Source organism: Xyrauchen texanus, chromosome 41 (assembly GCF_025860055.1).
Source record: "Xyrauchen texanus isolate HMW12.3.18 chromosome 41, RBS_HiC_50CHRs, whole genome shotgun sequence".
NCBI classification, from domain to species: domain Eukaryota; kingdom Metazoa; phylum Chordata; class Actinopteri; order Cypriniformes; family Catostomidae; genus Xyrauchen; species Xyrauchen texanus.
Genome location: NC_068316.1, coordinates 19,565,429 through 19,593,018, shown reverse-complemented (window position 1 = coordinate 19,593,018; position 27,590 = coordinate 19,565,429). Strand labels below are relative to the sequence as shown.

General features: G+C 43.2%; 1 protein-coding gene and 1 long non-coding RNA gene across 11 annotated transcripts in view; both read left to right on the top strand.

The window, feature by feature from the left end:
- LOC127634639 (eyes absent homolog 1) overlaps window positions 1–3,230 on the top strand; it is a 60,146-nt gene extending 56,916 nt beyond the window's left edge. For all 10 annotated transcript variants that reach the window (XM_052114266.1, XM_052114262.1, XM_052114263.1 and 7 more), the window contains one exon: window positions 2,024–3,230. In XM_052114266.1, the coding sequence (XP_051970226.1) occupies window positions 2,024–2,104 (81 nt within the window). In that variant the 3' untranslated portion in view covers window positions 2,105–3,230. The remainder of the gene's footprint in view (window positions 1–2,023) is intronic.
- A 7,524-nt stretch (window positions 3,231–10,754) lies between these two features.
- Window positions 10,755–11,282, top strand: LOC127634573 (uncharacterized). Its single transcript, XR_007969353.1, has 3 exons — window positions 10,755–11,016; window positions 11,093–11,195; window positions 11,267–11,282. It is a non-coding gene; the product is annotated as an uncharacterized LOC127634573 (long non-coding RNA).
- Window positions 11,283–27,590: the final 16,308 nt, after the last annotated feature.

Sequence of the window (27,590 nt, the reverse complement as noted above, 5' to 3'; positions counted from 1 at the left end):
AATACATACATATATATAAGGTTTATATATAATAATAATATATATAAAAAAGGTTTTACATAGTAAATATAATGGCAGTTTTTGGAATTAGAGCACCTAAGTGCAACTATAAAAAATATACTGTATAAATATTTAATCATATATATATATACTGTATACACTGCCTGGCCAAAAAAAACTTTGCCGTTTGGATTTAAAAAAGCAGATACCTTAGAGACTATGATTGTATCATTATTGCTGTGGTTAATATGTTTCTGCTGGCAACAATTCTTTTAAACCTGACTGATGCAATGTGTAGCTTCTCATTTCTTGAAAAAGTGAAAAAGATGTTACTGTGTTTCAGAAGGGGGCAAATTATTGGCTTGCATCAAGAAAAGAAAACAACGAAGGATATTGCAGAAATAAATGGAATTGGGTTAAGAACTGTCAAACACATTATTAAAACCTGGAAGTATAGTGGTGAACCATCAGCATTGGTGGAAGAAATGTGGTCGGAAAGAAATCTTGAATGATCGCGATCAGAGGTCACTAAAACTCTTGAAGTCACATTGTAAAAAATGTACAGCAGAACTCACGGCTATGTTTAATAGTGAATGTAAGAGCATTTTCACACGCACAATGTGATGAGAATTTACAGAATATGAACTAAACAGCTGTGTGGCCTCAAGAAAGCCACTTGTTAGTGAGTCTAATCGGAAAAAACGACTTCAATTTTCTTGGGAGCATAAAGATTGGACTGTGGAGCAATGGAAAAAGGTCATGTGGTCTGATGAGTCCAGATTTACCCTATTCCAAAGCAATGTGTGTGTCAGGGTAAGAAGGGAAGCACATGAAGCGATGCACCCGTCATGCATAATGCCCACTGTACAAGCTTCTAGAGGCGGTGTTATGATCTATGGTTGCTTTAATTGGTCAGGTCTAAGCTCAGCAACGTTATCCAGCAATAAAATGAAGTCAGCTGACTACCTGAATGTACTTAATGACCAGGTTATCCCATCAATGGATTTTTTCTTCCCTGGCAGCAAAGTCATATTCCAGGATGACAAATCCAAGATTCATTGGGCTCCAGTTGTGAAAGAGTAGTTCAGGGAGCATGAGGAATCATTTTCACACATGAACTTACCACCACAGAGTCCTGACCTCAACACAATGTAATGTGTTTGGGATGTGCTGGAGAAGACTTTACAGACTCTCCCGTCATCAATACAAGATTTTGGCCAAACATTAATGCAACTCTGGACGAAAATAAATGTTGTGGCATTGCATAATGCACGCCGTGTTCAAGGCTAAAGGCAGTTCAAACGAACATTAGAGTATGAAACTTTATTTGGCCTGGCAATATATATATATATATTTTTTTTTTTTCTGTATTTTTCAAATAGAAAATCAAACCTATTTTAGGGGCAATTTTTAACATTGTGACATACATTTTTACAACAGATTTTTGCCCACTTCTCATTACAGCGGTGGAAAAAAGATGGTTATTACGATATTCTCATTACCGCAATGTGAATATTTGTTTAAAATGTAACGTTTTTATACATCATAGTGGTACATATTTTGTACATTTTAATTTTTCAATTTCATTTTCTCATATTTTAATTTGAAAATTATTGTACAACAGCATTTTTCTTATTGTAATACAGTAAAAACGACTGCATTACGGTAATGAGAATCATCATTGAAAACAATGGGAATAGCATTTATTTTCCATAAAATATGACAAGAACATTTTCTTGACAGGATTAAATTATTTTATTTTAATATTTATATTATTAATAACATTTAATTTTGTTTAATAAAATATGATTAATATGGCACAGAAGCATCTGTATTTTCTCAATGATATGGTGCCACTAGTTTTAAGAAATGTGTGTGATGTTATGGGCTGTTGAGGATGTTCAGACACCACTCGTGTCATGGGCATGATTGTTTTTCCAAGTGAAGTGTTCATTGGAGCAATTGTGTTTGCTTACTCCTTTCTTTAATTTCAAACAATCTCTCTCTCTCTGTGTCTCTCCAGCACAACATGCCTTTCTGGAGGATCTCTAGTCACTCTGACCTCATGGCCCTGCACCACGCTCTGGACCTGGAGTACTTGTAGCACTATGACAGCCATACCTTCCCAGCACCACTTCGGTGCTATCGCCCGGCCTGTGCGCAGGCCCTGCAGATCCACACCCCACACCATCATCAGCATCGCCAGCCCGCTGTGTCGCCCAAGTGTCTGCGTTCCAGTAGTACCAGACCCCCCAAATAATGTAATATAACATAGAGAGAGCAAAACCTAAGCGACACACTCTGCGTGTTGACATATGGCTGCAATTCGTCTTAACCCTAAAGCTTTTCCAAGTGGAGGAGAGTGAATTTATGGCACTGCAGCTGCTGGCCCTGGTTACTGTGAATTGGCTTTTTTTCTAAAGCCATCAAAATGTTTTACAGCCCTGTCTGTGCGGGGGACTCGGCAAGGGTTCACACCTGTGACAAAAACTGAGCTACCGATGCCTTTGGAACTTAGCGGGAGTCCGATCCCTCTGTGACGTGGTGTAATCTTTCTCTCTGTTTTGTGTCTTTATGTCTCCATCTGTCTCAACCAATGGTACAAAGACAGTAGGGCATGGCCCCCCTCGTTTTTCACGTTCCGCCAGCCCTGGTTTGATAACCATTGCCCTGGATGTCCTGCGCTTCTTATTTATAATCTGAGACTTTGTGGAGTGGCACTGGCCTAAAAAAGCACCCGATTTGAGTGACTTGTGCCTTTTCACATGACAAAGTACTTTGATTCCACTACACCAATAAGTTTTAATGGAGGAAAATTGATTTTCTGGTAATTTAAGGAAAAATGTTATTTACATTGCGGAGACAATCGTGTACAGAAGACTTTTTTTTGTGTGTATAAATTTGTAATCACTGGACTATTCCTTCCTATATTGATTAAGGTACATGCTGTGGAAAGGTGGCGATGTTTTTTTCTTTTTCAAGGAAGTACATAAAGGCATTAGCACACAGTAGCTTCTGCAAAGCCTGAAAGTGTTGATGTGTTCATGGTTTCATTCAATAAATAAATGTAGATAAGGGATTTTTTTGTGATAATTGTTTTGTCATGACCAAAAGCATGGATGTCAAGTGTCAATACTTTCTTATTTTCTTCAGTGATGTTTGTTATTCTCCTTTGTACCATTTCCCTTCTCAAAGTCATTGAGAGATTGTGTCCGAATAGAGACAAGAGAATCTCTCCACAATGAAAACTCTTTGGTTGGGATTTAATATAGGACTGATTTCTAGAGTGTTCACAGTCCCAAAAGTAGCTCACAACACAAACTCCATAGAAGAACCATCAAGGATTAAATAAGCAACTTAATAATAAATATGCATTAAGAACTTAATTATTTGAATGTCAAGCTTCAAACTGAGTGTAAATGTCTGTATCCCCAATACTATCTCCTGCCTGGAGCTGGGCATTAACCCTTAACAGGCATTTCAAAAAAGCTTAAAATAGGTTTTATTATCTTTTGTACCAGCGCTAAACAGAAATTATTGTACAGCCAGTGTAATTTTGTATGAAGTAGTCTTTTTATTTTGATTTTGAAAGGTGTTCTGTGTCCACTCAGAAATCGCTGTAGTCATTATGCGTATTGAGAGTGCTTAGGTAATTGTGGACTGGGAAACTAGCTCTTGGACTTTAAGAAAGAAAGCCACTACTCACTGACACGAGCACACATATGCACCTATATACACACACAGAACATTCAAGTGCTATTGACTGTGAATTTCTCCAGCTAACTCAATCTGTTTTTAATTTTCCCTCCCGCCACATGATGTTGATCAGCTCCTGCAGGTGAAATCTTCTTCTCTAGCATAGTTTTTCGAACCACATTTACAATTTCACCCCTCATATTGCATCCCCTCTCACCCCACCTACGCTCTCCACCCCCCATATTGGGGAATCACGTTTTGCTGCTAGAACATGGTAACAGTAGACATGGGAAATGTTTTCTGGGTTTAACACGGCAAGCTTTAAAAAAATATGTTGCAATCATAATGCAAACTGGAAATAATTGACAATATGTGGGCCTCATGGTTAAACCGTTTGTTGTGTCTGAAAAAAAAAAGATGTGTACAGATTTTTTTGACTTTATTATTTGATTGTTTAAATTAATAAAAAACTGATTTGTGAACGGTTACAGACATTTTTTCCTTTGTGCAAGTGATTGAAATAGTGGCTCTGCAATTTTCTGCTATGAAGGCTTTATTTATTGAGTGTTTTGTCCTGTGATCAAATGCCCCTAAAAGAAGGTGCTTTAGCTATTTTTATGGAGGGAAAACTTGCTTATATAAATACATAGGAATAACTGATGTTAGTTTTAAGATAATTATATTAACATTTTACAAACAGACACACTCACACACACACACAAAAATCATATATACACTACCGGACAAAAGTTTTGAAACAGTTGACTGAAATGTTTCTCATGATCTCAAAAATCTTTTGATCTGAAGTATGAAATGTGGATTTGCACGGCCTCATATGTTTGTCTACGATTCAGCAATTCACCTTTTGACAGATTCTCAGACAACACGACGTGTATTGCACTTTTGTTTAAAACATCATAACTGATGTAATGCTATATAAAGTTCTCCTTTCCTCTTCTGTCTTTACAAAGTAGATCATTGAGTGGGATTTTAAAGTGTACATTTATGTGTTCAGTTTGCATGTAAAGACAGAAAACAGAATATCTGCAGCATTTCTGTATTTTTATTAATAATTTTGTCTGGTTGCTATGTCTAGTGACTCTTCATACCATATAGGAATCCTGCAGTCAAAGACCTTGCACTGTGTTAATAACCGGTCATTCATTTTAGGGACTTGTGACACAAGATATGATGGATAGATATTTCTGCAGTCTAAAATTATCACAGTAACACATTGCAAGTGTGATGCTAGACAGAAAAACTGCATGCACTTTAAGTGTTTTTGTGTGTTTTTATTATTCAAAATCAATATATTTGGTTTACGAATGTCTTAGTGGTAACTGGTCATAATTAATTTTACATACATTTTACAGTAAATGGTTTTGCAGTGTGACAAATTCGTTTTTCAAAGAAAATATTTTGCATGTAGTCTCTCAATTAGTAAGATATCATAAAAGCTTTATCATTTGTAATCATTTGTAAAATGCTTTTAAAAATAGTTTTAGCTGGAGTACAGCATTTCATAATTGTGGGACGTGTCAACTTTCCTAAAGTATTTAATGTACACAAAACAGCCCATTTATTTTTGTTCATGAAAGTTAGGCATTATTAACTACAGAGTCTAAATATAATTTTTTATAGCAATGCAAAAAGAACCTCTGATTTTTTTCTTTAGTAATTTCTGAATTCAGAGGTGAGGAATGAGCAATAAGCATACTACATGGCCACCACAGATTTGTCAGTAGGGCCGTTTGTGTTATTCTTGGGCAAAGTTGAGCAAGGTGAATCCGTCTCCTAATTGTGATTTTTCTTTGCAGCTTAACAAAATGCTTCCAATAACAGCTCCTCTCCACAAATGTTTCCCTCAGTCTCTGTGTGTTTTTTCTAAATGCACAGCTCGGCCACTTGCAGTTGGGAGTTGAGTTGGTTTATATAACACATGAAAAATATTTATGAAGCTGATTTTATGAGATGGCCAAAATGAAGATGTAACAGGAGACTGGCAGAGGAATAGAGGCTTTTCTGCAAGAAGGGCTCTAAAGAATTAAGCATTCATGGAATCTTATTTTAAACAGATCCGTTCTTTAAAATTGAAGGCAATTATGTTTTCAGATGGCATCTAAGCGATATTCCAGGGGACTCAGAGGCAGCCAGGAGCAGCAGATACTGTAGGGTCATTATCCATGGAATGTAACAAAACAATACAGCTTTTCCCACTTCTCAGCAGCTGAAAGATGAAATACTGTCTTTTGTTCCCTATGATTTCCTATCTTCTGTCTGCACTACTACTACAGTTTGTTCTTTCTTTCTTTTTCTTTCCATCTGTTTTGTTCATTCTTTTTGCTTTCCTTCCTTTATTTCCTTCCTCCCTTTCTTCCTTTCTTTCCTTCCTTCCATCCTGTCTTTAATTTGGCTTTTTTCATTTCTTCCTTCCTTTATATTTGTTTCTTTCTATAATTAGTTCCCCGTCTGTCGCTCACGTCGATGCTGATCTATGAGAAATGGCCAATGAGAAATTGGCAGACAGAATTTGCATGTCCCGCCCCCGGACATACGGGTATAAAGGGAGGGAAATGCGTCTGTTTCATTCAGAAATCTTCTTCAGAGCCGATCGGCAGTGAGCTGCAAGTCACACACTGTTCCTCCCATCTCTATGCGATTGCTGTTGGATCTACGGCGCATATCAGCAGCTTTCTCCTTCTCTGCACGGCAGTGCAGCTTTGCCCCTGGGCGCTTCAACAGCGCAGTTAAAAGAGTTATTTCTCTAAAAGAGCAAATACACAACTGGCGTTGAACGTCCTTCCGCCCCTGTGTAGTTCCTGGATGCTGTAGAGTGCTCTCTGCTCCTGACGGCCACATGCGCTGTCTCGTGTGTCTGGGCAGCAATCACACCGAGGCAGCGTTTGTGGATGGCTCGTGTTCTCATTGCGAGAACATGACCATGGCAACGTTGCGGTCGCGGCTTTCCTTCCTCAGAAGGAACGCAACTCCAGCCACCCCCTGTGTCGCTCCTTCTTCCCACGGGATTGAGGATGACCCAGCTGGCAATGGAGGTGATTTGGGGATGGCAGCGTACGCGGTTTTGCCGGGTACATCCCCGCAAACCACCTGCCCCCGACACGGTCGTTGACTTCCGTCCGGGCTCGAGGTAACAGCGACTCGCCTCATGGACAGCCTGCCTATCCTCTTGAACCCCCCGAGCCGGATGAGCTCGCCACTGCATCGGAGAGTGGTCTGGCATCTGACGCGGATGACTCAACTGGGCTGCCGCCTTCGGGCCAGCACGCCCAGTCTGAGGCTGATGCCCAGATGTCCGACATGCTTGCCCAGGCCGCCGTTTGCGTGGGGCTGGATTGGAACCCTCCTTCCTCCCCACAGCCTTTGCGGCTGGATGATTGGTTCCTCGGGTCTGCGCGCCACTCACAGCCAGGCAAGGCCCGGGTTGATCTGTTCGCCTCCCGAGAAACCTCCCACTGCCCACTCTGGTACACCCGAACGGAGGCTCCCCGCAGGGCAGACGCACTGGCACACAGCTGGCCAGTACGCATTCCCCCCAGTGAGCCTACTTGCACAGGTGCTGTGCAATGTCAGGGAGGACGGGGAATAAGTCATTCTAGTGGCTCCCTATTGGCCCACTCGGACTTGGTTCTCGGATCTAGTACTCCTCGCGATAGCCCCTCCCTGGCGAATTCCCCTGAGGAAGGATCTTCTTTCTCAGGGACGGGGCACGCTCTTGCATCCGCACCTAGATCTTTGGAACCTCCACGTATTTACCCTGTACTGGAATAGGTGCTCCACAGGACGGGCTCCCACGTGGTCCTTTCCCCCTGTGCGTATTTTCCGTGTCCGGGGGCGGGACATGCAAATTCTATCTGCTAATTTCTCATTGGCCTTTTCTCATAGATCAGAGATGCAAAAGGCTCTCAAGAGAGACCCCTAGCGTCGCTTCTTCAACACAACGTCTCGTTCCCTCCATCAGGGAACGGAGGTTATATCCGTAACCTAGATGTTTTCTTTTCTTAATTTTTCCTTCAATCCTGTCTTTCTTTTTGCTTTTCTCTTCCTTGCTTTTTTCTTTCATCTTTTTCTTTCTTCATTCCATCCTGCCTTTCTTTCAATTTGTTTCTTTCAATTTTTTTTTTCTATCTTTATTTTTCCTTCCTTACTTTCTTCCCTCCTGTATTTATTTTTGCTTCATTCCTTCCTTCCTTGCTTCCTTCTTTTTTCTTTCTAATCTATCTTTCTTTCTTTCTTTTGTCTTTCTTTTTCTTCCTTCTTTCATTCATTACTGTCTTTTTTCTTCGCTCTCCTTTCCTTCCTTCCTTTTGCTTTTCCTTCTTTCGTTCCCTCCTGTCTTCATTTTTCCTTCTTTCCTCATCTGTAATTCTTTCTTTTTTCCTTCATTATTGCAGCACAATTTTTCCACACAAATTAAAAAGAATATCTGCCACCTTTTTAATACTGTTTTTTTTCTTGAAGATTAAATTGATTTCATGCTAATTTACATAGAAAGAGCCACTCCTAGTGCATCGTAATTGTACTAATATTATATTACATACATATCAAACATTAAAAACTTGTTCCACATGAGTTACTTTACAACCAGAGGGTCTATTAAAAGGCCCTTGTTCCCCCCAGATGTGGTAGCTAATGTGTTTCAAGCTGAGGGAGTTCACTCTGTCTTGTACACTGCAGACAGGAAAGAGAGAGAGAGAGAGAGAGAGAGAGAGAGAGAGAGAGAGAGAGAGAGAGAGAGAGAGAGAGAAAGAGAGAGAGAGAATATGTAATAAAGAACTTGCACAGTACATTCCTCCATCTATTCTCCAACAGTAACATTATGAAACTACATAAGTCAGTGGTGCCTGTCATTTTACTGCCATCGCCTTTAATTATGATGTTTGCTTTTGGGAAAAGAAAAACACATTTGAAGTTATTGTTGCCTCTCTTCATGGTGCGTTTTGGACAGGGCGATTTAGTGCTCAGAGTAAAGACTCACTTAAACCCTCCCATGGAGAGACCATTACATTTATACGCCTTACTGCTAAACTGGGACTTTTTGTTTGTTTGTTTTTATTGTGGGGGTGGGGGGTTACTTTAAGGCACAGCAATCTGCAGCGATTGCCATTTACACTCGGTGTAAGAAAATCTTAGACAACATTGAACATTTAGGATTCAAAATCAAATTTAAACCTGGAAATAAATATGTTTTTAGGATGTGTAAACCAAAAATGTAAACCAACGAAATGTTATGACATAAAAATGAAGAAGTAGGCCTACATGCTGTCATTAAAGAAAAATGGGTACATATTGTACCTAAGAAATTCAACAAATGATTTGTGATACAATTTTTTTTTTTTTTATTAAAATGATAAAAATGCTAAATACAAGCATTCTCACTACTGCTCGATGACTTTTAGAGAATATAGAGAAAAATGTCTTCATCCATGAGGAACTTTAAATTTGGCTCAATCAGCATATCTTTGATTTATCAGTGAAGATGTAACTTCACAATGGAATGGTTAAACAAATCCTAGAGGATGTTCTTCAGTGCGACACCAAAGTGGTGCTTTGTTAGACCTGTCCTCCAAACCCTCCGCTGTGTAAACATCACAGCTTATTACAAGGGCTGGTCCTTGTTTTATAGCAGGCAAGTGTTGGGCCTAGTCATTGGGGCCTGTCATAAGCTTTACTCAAGTTGTTACTCATATTTGTGAGAGCGTTCGGCATTGGCTTTCCCCTCTCCCGTTCGCAACCTCCACCTGCACTTGCGGTCAAACTGCACACTCAGTGTTATTTTGTAGGCCCACCAAGCAGCGAGTGGCAGTGAGTTATATGGACAGCTCTGGGTTCATTTTGGCAGCGTCAAGCCGATGACTCTGGCTTCCCCTGCTTTGAGATATAAGCTTTTACATCTCCCAGGACTTAATTTGGCCAGCGAGCTGAGCTCAGACCTCCCGGTCTGGTGTTAATTGGTCAGACTTTCTCCCGTTATGGCTCGGACTAGCTCCAAGCCCTTTCTCAGCTGGCCCGTGTTACAACCTCTCTGTGAGTTTAATAAACTTTATGTCGTCCGGTTAATAAAACAGCGTTGTGTCCCGTCTTGGCTTGTTTTTCCTCGATAAGTCATGGGATTTTTCCTCCCTCTTCCTTTCTCCTGTTTCTCTCTCACACTATGTCTCTCTCCACAGCCAATTTCAGAGCAATTGCTAGGAGGCTAAAATACACTCCGTTAGAAGTGGACCACAGGTCTTTTACTCTCTCTATAAAAATGTATCTCCTACTGCCTTATTCTTCTATTGTGTCATGCAGGGGTGTAAAAATTACTCAGAAATTGTGCTTAAGTGAAAGTATGGATACTGAGTGAAAATTGTACTCAAGAAAGTTGTTAAATTTGATTGCTTTGTTAAGTCGCCTTTTTAATGTCTCCGATGACAGTCATATTTCTCCCCCAGTGGCATTCGCAACCTTTTCAAAGAATCATGTTACAATCAGAGGTGCAAAAACCATATATGCAACACATAGGGGCACCATGTAAGGAGTGTGGGGGGGGGGGTTACATGGATACATGGCACGTAAAGGGAGATACATGGGGTGCAAAATGAATACTTATAATGGACAGCACTCCAACAACAAGTCACAGTTGCCTCCACTTCTGAGACTGTCAATACATCCATTTTATAACGTGGCTCATTGTGCATGACACAGTCTGGAGGCTCATGCTAATCTCCGCAAGCCCCACTGAGAGCGAGAACTACTAATCGTGACCACGAGGAGGTTACCCCATGTGACTCTACCCTCCCTAGCAACCGGCCAATTTGTTTGCTTTGGAAACCTGGCTGGAGTCACTCAGCACACCCTGGATTCGAACTCAGAACTCCAGGGTTGGTAGTCAGCATCAATATTTATTGTTATAATTAATATTTGCCTAACAACAACAACAATAATAATTCAGCAAATAGGGAGTAGAAATACATAGATATGATTTAAATATGAAGGGAAGTTTAGAAATACATGTACACATTTAATTACAAAGCCTATTGTTTTATATATATGTGGCAGGACGGGTTATCACCCCTCCCACTTGTTTGAGGTTTGGCCAATGGCCGGGCACCTGTTGCGTATAAAGAGCACGGGCTACCAGTTCATTGATGTGCGTCATTTTCCGGGGCCGTGACGTCATCTGCGCGCCCTGCTGTTTTCATTGCTGGAGTGCAGTGTTGACTGTGTTGATCGTAAAGACCGCTAAAGCTGCTTATCCACTGGCTGTGCTGTCTACTGAGTGTGTACTCCTGGGAAGTCGAATGCGGACAATCGAGACAGGTAAGGGAAGGGTTGTGTGCGGCGCTTTTGGGGTACTTTTGAGTGGGTAACTGACTAATCTGTATGCTTCATGTAGTGTAAGCTCTATCGGCGTTTCCTGCCAATGAGTTTTGTCGGAGACATTTGGCTCCATCCACCGCATAGTTTGGGATAGTGATCCTGGGACAGCATGCTTTGCTGTGAGTATATTGCTCGAGCGTGAAGCTAAGGGTGAATTAATTGCAGTATAACATCTTCTGTTTCGTTTTAGGCATGCGCTAAGGGCAATAGCGGCGTTCGAATGAGTATGTGCTCTGTGCCTCATCATAATGTGCTGATTGCTCCAACACCTGCGCTTCAGCATAAGTGCTGTTTGCTTTGCTTCATCATAGACTGCTGTTCTGTTTCCACTGTTTATCCCGCATCCAGCACGGGACTGATACGCTGCTCACGAGCTCTCATGTGTCTTAAATTGAATGTTTTGTACTGGGCGCAGTGATTTATTTAGTGCTTGGGGTATCTTTTGTGTCTTTTGTTTATTTCTTTAATTGATTTCAATGGTCAAGCAAGTGTTAAATTTATATCTTCGTTTTGAATTTAATGGTGATTTAGAGAATTACTGTATTACAGTATTACTTATCAAAACAGTATAAATTTGTAACTCAAATTTGGTTGAGTTACACAGCCGAATCCATTTTGACCATTTGTTTTATTTTTGCTTTGCGTTTATATTGTGTCTTGTCATTTTTTGGGGTTTTGAGTTGGGACCAACTGGTTGGTTCCTTCTCGGGATTGTATTAATTTATTATATTGTTGTATGTTGTTTTCTTTGCATACCCATGCTCTTTCTTAATGTCTTTTTCGTTTGTTGACAGGACCTGGGCACCGGGGGCAGACGAGTGATCTTTTGGTGGTGGCATACTCACTGTGTGTCGTGGTCTGCTCTGAGTGAGTTGCTGAGTGTGTGCTAGTGTGTGTGTGTGTGCACTGGTGAATAGTGATTTTTCCTAAGGGTGATATCGTGAGACTGCCCCTGTTGGTAAGCCCGGGTTCCTCTGTTGCCCACGATAAAATGAACAAGTGGATGAGAGTGATTGTTGGTCAATGCCTTTTTTTAATTACTGTGTTTTTAACTAATTAATAAACTTTTTGTACGATTACCATGGTCTCTGATTCCGTCTATGATTAGGATCTGCGTGTGCCTTTAAGTTAGGGGTTGTTAAATTCTTGGGGTGAAATTCCTCAGGTGGCGTAGTCGGAAATAATATCAACCGGAGTTGAGCGTGGGTATAACTTTTTGCCCGCCCGACTCCATCTATAATAGAGCTGCCCTCACGCGCTTTGCCACATTTGGCGTATAGTCGGCAGGATTATCGTTGGACTGGGTCAGAGACAGTGGGTTTTCGGTGTGTTTGTATTGTCCTTATGGTTTTGATTTTTCTTTTTTGGAAACAGAACAGCAGCGTGGTGTAATTTCGGGGTCTCCTTCTCTGGGGTGGTAAGTTTCATTTAAATTCTTTCAAAATGGAGGAAGAATTACAGGAGTTGCGGGAGTTGGTAGCTCAGTTAAGGGCTGATAATGCCAGGATGCAGCAGCTACAGGTGCCTGTGGCTGGTGTTTCCGGGAGGTTGAAGCCTTGCCTAGCACCTCTACTGCTCCACCTGTAGTTCCCCAACTTTCTGGTGCTAGTGCACCGGAACGATTGGTTTTTGTGCCTCGAGGCGTCGGTGCCCGAAATTTAGTGGTAAATCTGGTGTAAGTATCGATGAATGGGTCGAGGAGGCACGGGCATGCATGAGAGCGTGGTATATGGGGATCAGCTGAACAAGCTTTCTTTGTATTTGACCACTTGGAGGAGAGGCCCGAGAGGAGATTCGATATCGTCCTGAGGAAGAGCGTGGAGATCCTAATAAAATTATTAAAGCGTTGCAAGAGCTTTATGGGTGTTCACAGTCATACGTCACGTTACAAGAGGCTTTCTTTTCAAGGAAGCAACAGGAAGGTGAAACCCTGTTGGAGTTCTCCCTTGCGCTCATGGCTCTTTTAGAAAGAGTTAAGACCCAAGCACCTAATGCTGTTGCAAATTCTGAAATTGTATTGCGGGATCAATTTGTGGAGCATGTATCCGATAATACTCTGCGGCGTGAGCTTAAACAATTGGTTCGGTCGTCAGCCCACTATTACGTTATTAGGAGTCCGTGGAGAAGCAATTAGGTGGGAACGTGAGGGGATGCCCGGGGTGCAAGGGGCGTAGTCAGTCCGTCCCGGTAGCCTATGGTCTTCAGTATGGGGTAAGTGGGGGAACCTCCGCTGGTAGGCAGAATTCCCCACAACAGTCTGAGATGAGCTGAACTGCGGGAAATGTTTCGACAGCAACAACAACAGTTAAACCAGCTCACACAGACCATTGCTCGCCTCCAAACCCCATACGTGCATAGTCGGTCACCGCGGTCGGGTCCGGTTATATGTAGACGGTGTCAGCGTCCGGTCATTTTGCTCGGGAGTGCGATGGGGGCGGGCTCCCCACGCCCTCCCCAGCTTGTAGCCGGTCCCTCTACTAGTACACATGGACCACCGCATTCTCCTCGGCCGGCGGAAAACTAGCTCCCACCAGGTCGCAGAGTCACGACCTTGGTGGGGAGGTAGTTGACTCCGTCCCACAGACGTACGTGGCCCATTCTCTCGCTTGATCTCTTCTTGTCCGCGATTTAACTGTCTCCATAGGAGGAGTGTTAGTACCCTGTTTAGTGGACACCGGGTCAATGGTGTCGACTATTTCAGAAAGTTGTTTTCGTCAACACTTTGAGCCTTGGGGGCGGGATCGTTTACAGGACTGTCAGTGGTTGCAGCTTCGAGCGGCTAATGGGCTGGAGATCCCGTACATCGGTTATTTGGAGTTAGATGTAGAAATGTGCGGCAGGTTGATTACGGGGTGTGGTGTCCTGGTGGTTAGGGATCCTCCTGGTGGGCTGAGTGTAGATGTCCCCGGGTGCTGGGGATGAATATACTTGGCCGGTGCTACCGGGAGCTCTTTGGCCAGCATGGCGCGCGCTTTTGATCTCCCTGTGGTTATGCAGCTTCCAGGCGTGTCGAGGGCTTTTCAGTATTGTCAACACGTGAGTATAAAAGACCACTCCCGACAGGTGGGTGGGGTGAGGATGCGTGGCGTAGGGTGCAACGCATTCCTGGGGGTACCATTAAGTGGGTTGCTACAACCTGTTCGGCCCAATACTGAGGGCCGAACTGTGTTGTTTGAGCCCCCGAGTCAGGCCTTCCTGCTGGGCTCTTGGCCTCACCAGCCTTGGTACAGGTAAATCGAGGTACTGCATATGTGCCCGTGGTAAATGTTGGGGCAGCTGATGTAGTGCTCCGCCCTACCACAGTGGTGGGAAGTATGAAGGAGGTTTACTTAGTTAACCTGCCACGGGGGTCGTTGAAGTTAAGGCCACAGTTGCCACCGTACAGTCCCACAGTGCAGGGGGAGTCTCCTTCGTTCGACCAGATTCAGTCCCTTGACTTATCCATTCTGCCTGCAGCAGAGCAGGATCAGGTTAGGAATTTTTTACGGAAGTATCAAGCGGTGTTCTCTTGCCATGAGGGAGATTTAGGTTGCACCCGTTTAATCTCTCATGATATACCGGTGCTGGACGACGCCCTGTGCGCCAGCGGTATAGGCGCATTCCTCCTTCGAATATGAGGTAGTTAAAACTCATATTAACCAATTGTTGGAAGCCGGTATAGTTCGTGAGAGCAGTAGTCCGTATGCATCGCCTATCGTGTTGGTGAAGAAAAGGATGGTAGTCTACGCATGTGCGTAGACTACCGTCACCTGAATGCCAAAACTAGGAAGGATGCCTTTCCCTCCCCGCATTGAGGAATCGTTAGATTCGTTGTCCGAGGCCCGCTGGTTCTCCACATTGGATTTAGCCAGCGGTACCTACAGGTTCCGTGACAGAACACGATAGGCCGAAAACCGCATTCTGCACACCCTTCGGGCTATTTGAATTCAACCGTATGCCGTTCGGCCTCTGCAAGCGCCAAGCACGTTCCAGAGGTTGATGGAGCGCTTGTTCGGTGACCAGCAATGTCAGTCACTCTTGTTATACCTTGATGACATCGTTGTATTCTCTACCTCAGTAGCCCAGCATCTACAAAGGCTGGAAATGGTCTTGGACCGTTTAGAGAGAGAAGGGCTTAAGGCAAATTTGCAGAAATGCGCTTTTTTCAAACGTGAGGTAAGGTACTTAGGGCATGTCATTTCGGCTCAGGGAGTAGCGACCGATCCGGGCAAAATTGAGGCTGTGGCACAGTGGCGTTGCCCAACAACTGTCTCTGAATTGAGGACATTTCTGGGGTTCGCGAGCTACTACCGGCGCTTTGTTGAGGGTTTTGCCAAGATGGCGGCACCTTTACATAGACTGGTGGCTGAGGTTGTTGGGGGTAAGTCAGGGAAGAGGAAGGGGCAGAGTTTAGTTCAGGTGTGGACGCTAACAGTGTCAGGTGTCGTTTGAGGCTTTGAAGGGTAAGTTAGTCTCCGCACCTGTGCTAGCTTATCGGATTTCTCCCGAACCTTCATATTGGAGGTAGATGCTAGCCAGGGGGCTTAGGCGCTGTACTCTCCCAAGAATGCGACGGAAAGGTGCGACCCATAGCTTATGCTAGCAGAAGCTTGAGGCCCACTGAGCGTAACATGAACAACTACAGTTCCATGAAATTGGAGTTTCTGGCGCTTAAGTGGGCCATGGTGGAGAAATTCAGGGAATACTTGTTGGGACATAAGTGCCTGGTGTTTACTGATAATAACCCCTTGAGTCATTTGACCACGGCCAAGCTTGGGGCCACGGAACAGCGCTGGGCAGCTGAGCTAGCTGCCTTTGATTTCGAGGTGAGGTATAGGTCCGGGAGGAGTAATGGCAATCGCGGATGCCCTGTCCCGACAGAACCCCGTTAATCTGGGTGATGTTGAGGGCTTGGCCGCTGGTATCCCGGTGCCTGAGTCCCTACAGCAAGCCGTGAGACCAGATGGCGTGGTGCAGGCCATTGCCAACGAGATGACTGTCTTACCTAGTTATTCTGTTTCTGACTTGTGCGTTATGCAGGAAGTTGATTCCATCATTGGACCAGTGTTGCAGTTCTGGGGACGGGGTAAGCGTCCCATGCCTGAAGAACGGCGCCAGTTGGCTAAGCCCATTCTCACATTGCTGCAACAGTGGGACCGATTTGTGAGGAAGGAGGGAGTATTGTATCGGCAAGTTTTCCGTCCTGATGGGGAGAAGATTGTTACCAGTTAATATTGCCGGAGGTAATGAAGCAGGAAGTTTTAGAGCAGCTGCATCAACAGCACGGTCATCAGGGAGTCGAACGGACTAGTGAGTTGATTAGACGTCGGTGTTACTGGCCGAGTATGTTTGCAGATATTACTCGCTGGTGCAAGGAGTGTGAACGGTGCCAGCTTGCGAAGGAGAGTCAACCGGTGGCACGGGGCTATATGGGCCATTTGTTGGCTTCTAGACCTAACGAGGTCTTGGCCATCGATTTCACGGTACTTGAACCTTCTCTGTCAGGCCAGGAGAACATTTTGGTCATGACTGATGTATTCAGTAAGTTCTCCATGGCAATACCTACCCGTGACCAGCGAGCCGAGACAGTGGCTCTGGTTCTGGTTGAGGAGTGGTTCTTTAAGTTTGGGGTCCCGGGCAGTATTCATTCCGACCAAGGTCGCAACTTTGAATCTGCCCTGATTCGGCAGCTCTGTGAACTGTATCACATTAAGAAGTCTCGTACTACACCGTACCATCCGGCCGGGAATGGCCAATGTGAGCGGTTCAATCGCACGTTGTATACCTTGTTGCGTACCCTGCCTGGCCCTAGGAAGAGGGACTGGGCTTCATGTTTATCGCAGGTACTCTTCTGTTACAACACCACCCCTCACCAGGGGACAGGAGAGTCTCCTTATTACTTGATGTTCGGTCAAGAACCTAGGTTGCCGGTGGACTTTCTGCTGGGAAATGTGTCAGAACCAATGGCAGGTAGTGTTCAGAGTTGGATCGTGGAACATGGAAAGCGGTTACAGGTTGCCTTTCAGGGGCAAGGGAACGCCTGAATGCAGCTGCGGATCGTCGAAAGGAACGACATGACTTACATGTTCGTGACTTACCTTTGTCGAAGGGTCAGCTTGTTTACCTACGAGATCATTCGTTTAAGGGGCGGCATAAGATTGCAGACTTGTGGAGCCCGGTGTTGTTTCAAGTGGTTCATCCTCCGGAGGCGGGAGGTGTAGTGTATACTATCGCACCTGTGGAGGATCCAAGTAAGGTCCGATGCGTCCACCGCTCGTTATTGAAGGCTTGTGGCCGGAAAGAGGTCCTGCCAGACGGTCAGCTTGGGGCTGGGGTAGAAGTTCAGGAAGAACCGCCGGTAGATGAGGCAGATGATGTTGACTTGGTTGTGCTTGTGCCGGAGACCCCTGGCGTTGCTCGAGCGACTGGTCGTCTGGCATGCGACAATCCTGGTACGAATCGAGTGCCATTGGATCCTTCCCTTATAGGTGCAGATGGAGGAGAGTCAGGTGACCTGGGCAGGGGACCGGTGGTGTCTCTTGGTTCCCAGGGTGATATGGTGGTTGCCCCTCGGCGACAGGTCGAGTTGGAGCGGGTCGGCATGGAAACTTGCACCATCTTCCCGGAGAGTAGGTGAGATAGGAAGTAGGGTCGCAGTCGGCTCTGAGTTAACTACTCCTGACATCCTGTTTAGGCCTTGGTCATGAGTGATGTTGGTGGCTCTGTATTGAGTCTATCGTCGGGCGCCGATACAGAATGGAGGGAAGATTGTGGCAGGACGGGTTATCACCCCTCCCACTTGTTTGAGGTTTGGCCAATGGCCGGGCACCTGTTAGCGTATAAAGAGCACGGGCTACCAGTTCATTGATGTGCGTCATTTTCCGGGGCCGTGACGTCATCTGCGCGCCCTGCTGTTTTCATTGCTGGAGTGCAGTGTTGACTGTGTTGATCGTAAAGACCGCTAAAGCTGCTTATCCACTGGCTGTGCTGTCTACTGAGTGTGTACTCCTGGGAAGTCGAATGCGGACAATCGAGACAGGTAAGGGAAGGGTTGTGTGCGGCGCTTTTGGGGTACTTTTGAGTGGGTAACTGACTAATCTGTATGCTTCATGTAGTGTAAGCTCTATCGGCGTTTCCTGCCAATGAGTTTTGTCGGAGACATTTGGCTCCATCCACCGCATAGTTTGGGATAGTGATCCTGGGACAGCATGCTTTGCTGTGAGTATATTGCTCGAGCGTGAAGCTAAGGGTGAATTAATTGCAGTATAACATCTTCTGTTTCGTTTTAGGCATGCTTAAGGGCAATAGCGGCGTTCGAATGAGTATGTGCTCTGTGCCTCATCATAATGTGCTGATTGCTCCAACACCTGCGCTTCAGCATAAGTGCTGTTTGCTTTGCTTCATCATAGACTGCTGTTCTGTTTCCACTGTTTATCCCGCATCCAGCACGGGACTGATACGCTGCTCACGAGCTCTCATGTGTCTTAAATTGAATGTTTTGTACTGGGCGCAGTGATTTATTTAGTGCTTGGGGTATCTTTTGTGTCTTTTGTTTATTTCTTTAATTGATTTCAATGGTCAAGCAAGTGTTAAATTTATATCTTCGTTTTGAATTTAATGGTGATTTAGAGAATTACTGTATTACAGTATTACTTATCAAAACAGTATAAATTTGTAACTCAAATTTGGTTGAGTTACACAGCCGAATCCATTTTGACCATTTGTTTTATTTTGCTTTGCGTTTATATTGTGTCTTGTCATTTTTTGGGGTTTTGAGTTGGGACCAACTGGTTGGTTCCTTCTCGGATTGTATTAATTTATTATATTGTTGTATGTTGTTTTCTTTGCATACCCATGCTCTTTCTTAATGTCTTTTTCGTTTGTTGACAGGACCTGGGCACCCGGGGGGGCAGACGAGTGATCTTTTGGTGGTGGCATACTCACTGTGTGTCGTGGTCTGCTCTGAGTGAGTTGCTGAGTGTGTGCTAGTGTGTGTGTGTGTGTGTGCACTGGTGAATAGTGATTTTTCCTAAGGGTGATATCGTGAGACTGCCCCTGTTGGTAAGCCCGGGTTCCTCTGTTGCCCACGATAAAATGAACAAGTGGATGAGAGTGATTGTTGGTCAATGCCTTTTTTAATTACTGTGTTTTTAACTAATTAATAAACTTTTTGTACGATTACCATGGTCTCTGATTCCGTCTATGATTAGGATCTGCGTGTGCCTTTAAGTTAGGGGTTGTTAAATTCTTGGGGTGAAATTCCTCAGGTGGCGTGAGTCGGAAATAATATCAACCGGAGTTGAGCGTGGGTATAACTTTTGCCCTGCCCGACTCCATCTATGATAGAGCTGCCCTCACGCGCTTTGCCACATATATATATATATATATATATATATATATATATATATATATATATATATATAAAATAATTTGATCGCTTTTATCTACTTTATAGCTGTCCTATCTGTAGAAGTAACAGGACTTTAGAATAAAGTTTAGCACAAAAACCGCCAGTGTTTCTCACTTCGTGCTCATAGTTTTGAAAGAATGCATCACATTCAATTGGGCGATCACATACGGTCTTAGTCGCACATATATTTCAATAATTTCAAGGCTCAAATCAGGCTTCAGTCTAGTAAGATGAAAGAAAATGATCTGGAAAAATGTAATGAGTACTTTTCAAGTTTCAATAAAATTGTATGGAGTAAAAAGTCAAATAATTTATTTGGAAATGTAATTAAGTAAAATTACAAGTATTTAGTTTAAATTACACTTGAGTAAAGTACAAATCCCCCAAAAATAATAAGTATAATACTCAAGTATTTTTACTCAATTACTTCACACCCCTGATGTCATGCTCACTGGGTCTCACAATAAAGCATTACATTAAGTCAACTTTAGATATGTAAAATGCTTCCTTTTCTTTCTTTTTAATATATATATATATATATATATATATATATATATATATATATATATATATATATTATTTTATTTATTAATTTATTGTAAGAGCAAATGTAATTCTTTTGCACTAAGAAAGAGATTAAATTTTTTTCAATTTCCCATCCCTGCCCAACAAACCCAGAACAGCCTGCATCAAGAGAAATCATATAACAACAACACTAGCAATAATAATAGTAATATGTATAATAATAATAAAAACAAGTTATATTCATAATAACAAGTTGTAATAATAATAATAATATAACAGTAACAGATAAGTCATATTTTCCCAGCTCTTTTTCCCAGTTACTCTTGATTTTATCCGTTCCTACATTATATATAGACATGAGCATTGTGTATACATTTCAAATAGAACCATCAAAAGCAGGGGTGCTTCTAGGAGAGAATCTGCAAGGGACCTCAATGGAATATTCAGGAATAAAGGAGTGTTAGTGATAACAAAATGACGGACTTGAAAATAACGAAAAGATCTGACTGATTGAGATTAAATTTGGAATGCACATAGTTAAAGTTAGCAAATGTGCCATCTATATAAAGATCACCATACCAGGCTATACACTTGTTCTGCCATTGTATAAAAGTGGAATCTAGTTTGGAAGGCAAAAAAGTATGATTCTGAAGAAACTCTTCCGGATCCTAGGAACTTTTCCATCCCATATAGATCTACAGTGCTAAAAAAGCTTTTAGATAAAAAAAAATAATGGGAGACACTATACTATATGTATATATATATATATATATAGTATAGTGTCTCCCATTATATATATATATATATATATATATATATATATATATATATATATATATATATATATATTTTTTTATTATTTTTTTTATATATATATATATATATATATAATAATATATATATTTTTTTTTATATAAATATAGAAATCTATGAAGGACAGTCATTTTTACACAGTTCACCCAGCCCACTAAAGACAAATTAATATGTCTCCATTGTTGAAAGTCAGATTTAAGTTTGGTTAAAAGAGGAGTAAAATTATTTTCATAAAGACCCTTGAAGTTACAGGCAATGTTAATGCCCAAATATTTAAACCCAGACCTCGCTATGTGAAAAGGAAGAGCAGTATCAGGTATATTCTTAGCAATATTTTAACAGGCATACACTCATTTTTGAAGATATTTAACTTGTACCCTGAAAAAATACCAAAATTGTGTAAGACATTAATAATGTCAGTGATACGTGATATAGGATTTGAAATGTATAGAAGCAAGTCATCTTCATATAAGGAGAGCTTTTGCTCCTTTGAATGCCATAAATAAAAGGTGAAGCCTTAAGCATCAGGGATAATGGTTCTATTGTAATAGGGAACAAAAGTCTGCTTAATGGGCACCCCTGACATGTACCCCTTGACAGGGGGAAATTTTCTGACCGCAACTTATTTGTAACTACTGAAGCCACTGGACACGTATAAAGAAGACTGATTCATTCTATGAATTAAGAGCCAAAACCAAACCTTCCCCTTGCAAAGAAAATATAGTCCCGCTCTACCCGATCAAATGCCTTTTCTGCATCTAAAGACTTCAGGGATATTTCGAGATGAGAGAGAGTGTAAAGGACAATAAGAAGATGACGGACAGTCTAGTCGGTCGAAATAATATTAGCCATGGGGGACTAATCGAATAGCTAGTAGTTTCGCTAGAATTTTGATGTCGGCATTTAACAAAGAAATTGGTCGATACGAACTACACATAGCTGCCTCCTTACCAGGTTTCAGTAAAAGTAACAGTGCTTCAGTAAGAGACTTTGGCAGGGTACCTTGGGATAGAGAATGTTCAAACATATTGAGTAGAAGGGGAGATAATTTGGCATTTAAAATCCTTAAAAGTGTTACTGATTGTGAGGGTATTAAGATACAACTCACCCGTTTCATCTTCATTTTGGGAATAATGTTGCGCTGCCACTCTAGATCTAAATTTAGCTGCTCTGTGTGAGATGCTGAGAGTAAGTTAAATTGGGACTGAAGTGAAATCTGTTCTTTATAAATTTCAGGTGTAGGAAATGTAGAATATTGATGATCAGTTTCAAATATTGCATCTATTAGCTGTTGCTGTTTTCTTTTCCTCTCTTTATTAATGTAACTGGGCTGCCGTAGGCAGGGATTGAACCCGGGTCTGCAGTGCTCGAGTGTTTGGTGTTCTACCACTGAGCTTACCACTGAGCTCTACCACTTAAGCAGATAGTTGAACCGAAGAGCAGAAGAGCAAAGAGTCTGGATACTTGTGTTTCTTCCAAAAAATATAATCCTTTAATTGTTGAAAAGAGCAACATACAAATAAACTAGGAAAGCCGAGCTTCCACAAAACTGAGAAATAAAATAGACACAAGGGTCAAGAAAGTACATCAAAGATTTGACTTAACTTAAGAGCAGGTCACTGGAGGCACAAGGTACATAGGCTCAAGACTGAACATAATGGTAGAAAACAAACAGACTTATAGGGCTATGCACAGGTGAAGGGAATGAGGGTTAATGAGCAGAGGGTTGAACCGGGTTAGGGGCATTGGTGCCATCTGCAGGAGTGGAGAGGAGCATGGCACTGGAGCTCCAAGGCGAGCGCCTTCTGCTGGTCTGGAGGGGAACAGCACCCTAAAGAGGAGATACCTTACAGGAGTCCCTCCCCAAGGAACGGCTCCTGACGTTCTCCAGTCAGTTCCCTCGGGATCGGAGAAACTCCATGATGAGACGGATCGAGGATGGTCCTCTGGGCCATAGCCCTCCCAGTCAACCAGAAATTGGGTCAAGGACAGTGGCCATCAATGATACGAGGTACTGGGGCAGACTTCCTAATTGGAGACAAAGTGGAGCAAACAACAGGTTTTAACTGAGAAACATGAAAATTGGGATGAACCTTCATGGACCTGGGCAGACGGAGTCGATAGGAAACTGGGTTGATATTCTTGAGGACCTTGAATGGACCAATGTAACGTGAGGCCAGATTTCGGGATTCAACCCGCAGATGAAGATCTTGGGTTGATAGCCATATTCTTAGACATGGGCGAAGCGTGGGTCCCCAGAAGACAGGCCGATGGAAGACCCGATGAGCCGACCAAATGCCTTCCAGAACTGTGACGTGAACTGTGGGCCTCGGTCGGAAACTATATCCTGCTGGGAACCCGTGGATCCTGAACACGTGCCTCATCAACAGTTCTGCTGTTTGGTTTGCTGTGGGGAGCTTAGGCAAAGGTAATAGGCGATAAGTCTTAGAGAATCTGTCCACCACCACCAGAATTACCGTATTACCTTGAGACTGTGGTAAACCTGTGATGAAATCCAGGGAAATGTGGGACCAGGATCGGGATGGGCAGTGGGTGCAGCAGGCCTTGAGGGTGGGCCTTGGGTTCCTTGTTCTGGGAACAGATGGGGCAAGCAGCGACGAAGGCCCATATGTCGCACTGCAGTTTGGGCCACCAGAACTTCATCTGGACAAGCTTGCAAGTCCTGGTAGTTCCCAGGTGTCCAGAAGGGAGGGCGGCATGAGCCCACTGCAAAACCTCAGAATGGAGACGATTAGGGATAAAGAGGCGCCCTGGAGGGGCATTACCTTGTCCTGGTTGCTGCAATTGGGCCCTCTTGACAGCCGTCTCAATATCCCACTGGATGGAGGCCACCACCCTGGAGGTGGGGGAGAATGGGTTCTGGACAGGAATCCCCTTCTGGTGACTCAAACTGTCTCGAGAGCATCTGGCTTGAGATTTTTGGAACCTGAGTGATAGGAAAGAGTGAAATTTAACAGGTTAAAAACCAACAGGCTTGTCAGGAGTTCAACCTCTTTGCCTCTTGGATGTAGGTGAGGTTCCTGTGGTCCATCCATATGAGGAAATGGTGTTTGGCCCCCTCCAGCCAATGCCTCCAATGCCATCTCAATGGCCAGCAGCTCCCTGTTCCCAATATCATAGTTCCTCTGAGTTGGGGTAAGCTGATGTGAGAAGAAAGCATATGGGTGAAGCTTATTATCACTCTTACCCCTCTGTGACAGGACGGCTCCTACACCCACATCAGAGGCATCCACCTCCAATACAATGGGTATCTCTGGATCAGGAAGGGTAAGCGTGGGGGCATATGTGAAGAGACGCTTTATTCTGTTGAAGGCTTGGTCTGCTCTGCTGGTCCATGTAAACTGTCTGGTTGATTTCTTGGTGAGTGCGGAGAGAGGCTCTGCAACAGAACTGAAGTTTATCATGAATCTTCTATAAAAGTTGGAGAAGCCAAGAAAGCACTGTACCTGCTTCACAGAAGTTGGACAGGGCCAATCCAAGACTGCCCGAATCTTGCCAGGATCCATCTGGAGGCAGCCATTGGACACGCAGAAGATGAGGAATGGGACTGCCGGGACATGAAATTCACTCTTCTCCAACTTCACAAAGAGTTTATGCTTAAGTAACTGTGCTAAGACCTGCTGAACATGCTGAACGTGTTCTTGTGAGATGTGGGAGAAAATGAGAATGTCATCCAGATACACAAACACAAATTTATACAGCATCTCTCTGAGGGCATCATTAATAAAGGCCTGGAAGACGGCTGGGGCATTCACCAGGCCGAATGGCATTACCTGGTATTCATAGTGGCCTGTCGGGGTGTTGAAAGCTGTCTTCCACTCATCTCCCTCACGGATTGTAACGAGGTGATATGCATTCCGGAGGTCTAGTTTGGTAAAGATGGTGGCACCCTGCAGGATCTCAAAAGCCGTGGACATTAGGGGGAGAGGGTACCAGTTCTTGATGGTGATACCGATACCTCTGTAGTCTATGCAGGGTCAGAGGCTGCCATACTTCTTTTCATCAAAGAAAAACCCGGCTTCTGCAAGAGAGGTGGAAGGGCGGATGAACCCACTGTCCAGAGATTCCTTAAGGTATCTTTCCATGGCTAATCTTTCAGGACCAGCGAGAGAATAGAGCCTTCCACAAGGTGGGCAGGTACTTGGAAGCAGCTCAATAGCGCAGTCATAATGTCTATGAGGGGGCAGTGAGGCAGTTCTGTCTTTACTGAAGACTTCATAGACGTCTGCATACTCCGGGGGTACTCGGGATAACTTGGGAAGATGGGTTAAAGACTTGGGTTTCTCCGGCTCCATCTTGAGGGGCCAAGACTTCCATGGACAGGGTCTCGGGAGCAGAGGTACAACTCCGCCTGGAGATATCTGGCGAAGGTTCTGGGAATGCAGTTAGTAGATTTGGGACAAAGCAGAAGGTGGACACGGCAGTGGGTTCTCCAGGTTCTAACAACCCCCTGGGACCAGTCAATGTGTGGGTTATGAGCGGTCAGACATGGGAAGCTTAGGAGAGTGAATCAAAAGGAACTGTATCTGTTCCTGGGGTTGCCCCACCCTTAGCTGGAGAGGTGGGGTACATTGACTAACCTGTCCAGAACCCAGGGGACTGCCATCCACTGCCGTAATATTAAGAGGTCTTGGTAGGGTAACAGACTGAATAAAGAGGCTTCTGGCCAACTCGAAGTCCATAAAGCTCCCGGCGGCCCCAGTGTCTACAAAGGCACAAACCTGATGATGCTGAGTGCCATGGTAAAGGGTGGCAGGGAAGGTCAAACCAGTGGTCGCCGAGCAGTGGATGGTTCCTATTCTCGCCCTGGCTCCCCTCCATTACTTAAACTCTACTATTGAGCTCCCATCAATGAAAATGTCATCATATGAATTACCATAGATGTTTATTAATAAGAACAGTAATCAAATGCCCAACAAAAGAAAATATTGGGGTCCTATACCTTACACATGTGTATTACATTTAGCAGATTCGCCCCCGGGGCTTACAGTCAAAGGCGATGCAATAAAAATTTGAGAGCTGGCGCAGCTGACATGAACATACCAGTTCGTTTCGTACAGTTAATTCAAGTCTACGTTTCCTCAACAGTGGAAGGCTTTGGCTTCAGATGCTGTATCAAAGGGGACAGTTTCCAGCAGATCCCTTTTTGAAAGAGTGTAGCTTTGATGTTTCTGAAAGCAGTGGGCTTTTTGGTGAGGCTCACACTTATGTCCGGTAAAATCTCAGCAACTTTCATCTCTACTGCAGTTCGTGTTGTACGGCCCAGCGCAAAGCCCATTCTTTCTCCTGTAACGGAGGAAACAAACAATAATGGGCCTCGAAGGTTGACCATCTCTGGGCTTAGGTGCCAATGCACGGTGCGCTCTTTTATGCTCAGGTGGATTCTCAAAGACCTGGTCATCCAAGTAAACTTGACCATGTCTATTCCGTTTTTGCTGTTTTCTGGAACATTTATAATCCAAAGATTTGCTCTATGTGAGCGGTTTTCAAGATTGTCAAGACGGTCAAGCAGTGCTGCGTTTGTCGCTTTTAGCTCAGCTCTATGTCCACCTCTGCTTTGTTGAGAGCAGCAAAATTTTCACCAGCCGTAGAGTCCACAGAGGTAAGGCACTGCCCAAGCACATCCAATGTTTCTTGAAAAGGCTGTATAGACAACTGTATAGAGGCAAGGGATGACTCATTTAATACCAGTGCCCAAGGCTGTTACCATTTGTGCTACTTTGCTGCTCAATTTAGCCTTCTTCGAATCTTGATCTGTTTTTTTTTTTTTTTTGTATGGTATTTTATCTTAATTGCAGAGAAAATATTAAAATTTTGATCCTGAAGTATATCTGACCTGCTGCTATAGCAGTTCCTTCAGATTAAAATAAATTTAATTGAAGTTGACGGGAGACTCCCACACACCATCCGTTGCCTACATCACCCTAAACTGGAAGTCAACGCTTCCTTTTCTACTTTTATGAATTACAAGGAAATGGCAGTTTGGAAGTGCCAAATTCTCTTTCTCTTTTGCCTGAGTTCATTTAATGTCATGTTTGAGTGCTCCTAACTTTGTTATACTGGTGATCACAGACTGATTCCATTGACAGTCAGATGACAGATTGCCTACATTTACTCAGGCTTCAGCTGAGGTACTGTGCACTTGAAAGGGTCAAAAATGTTTCCTATGCCATATTTGAAGGGACACCTGCACACTTGTCCTCTTTAACAAATCCTGAATATCTTTCTTGTCCTTCCTTCCTTTCTTCCTTCCTTCCTTCTCTTATTTCCTTCATTCATTCCTTTTTTCTTTTTCATTCTGTCTTACTTTCCTTCCTTCTTTCTTTCTTACCTTCTTACCTTCCTTCTTTCTAACCTTCTTTCCTTAATTATTTTTCTTTCTTTTTTCTCCAGTCATTCCTTCCTTTTTTCATTTTCCTTCATTTTATCCTTTCTTTTTCCTCCTTTTTTATTATCTTCCTTATTTTTTAGCTTTCTTTTCTTTCTTTCTTTCTTCCTTCTTAATTTCTTACATTCTTACCTTCCTTAATTTTTTCTTACCTTCTTTACTTTTTTCTTTCTTATCTTCCTTTTCTTCTTCCTTCCTTTTTGCTTTCCTTCCTTCCTTCCTTACTTTTTGCTTTTTCCTTCCTCCAGTCCTTCCTTCCTTCCTTCCTCCATTTTTATCCTTCCTTCATTTTTTCTTACCTTCCTTTCTTTATTTTTTTAGGAATATTTATTTTGAACGAATTATTTTGTTTACCATTCTTTTGCCGTTCCAAAAAAA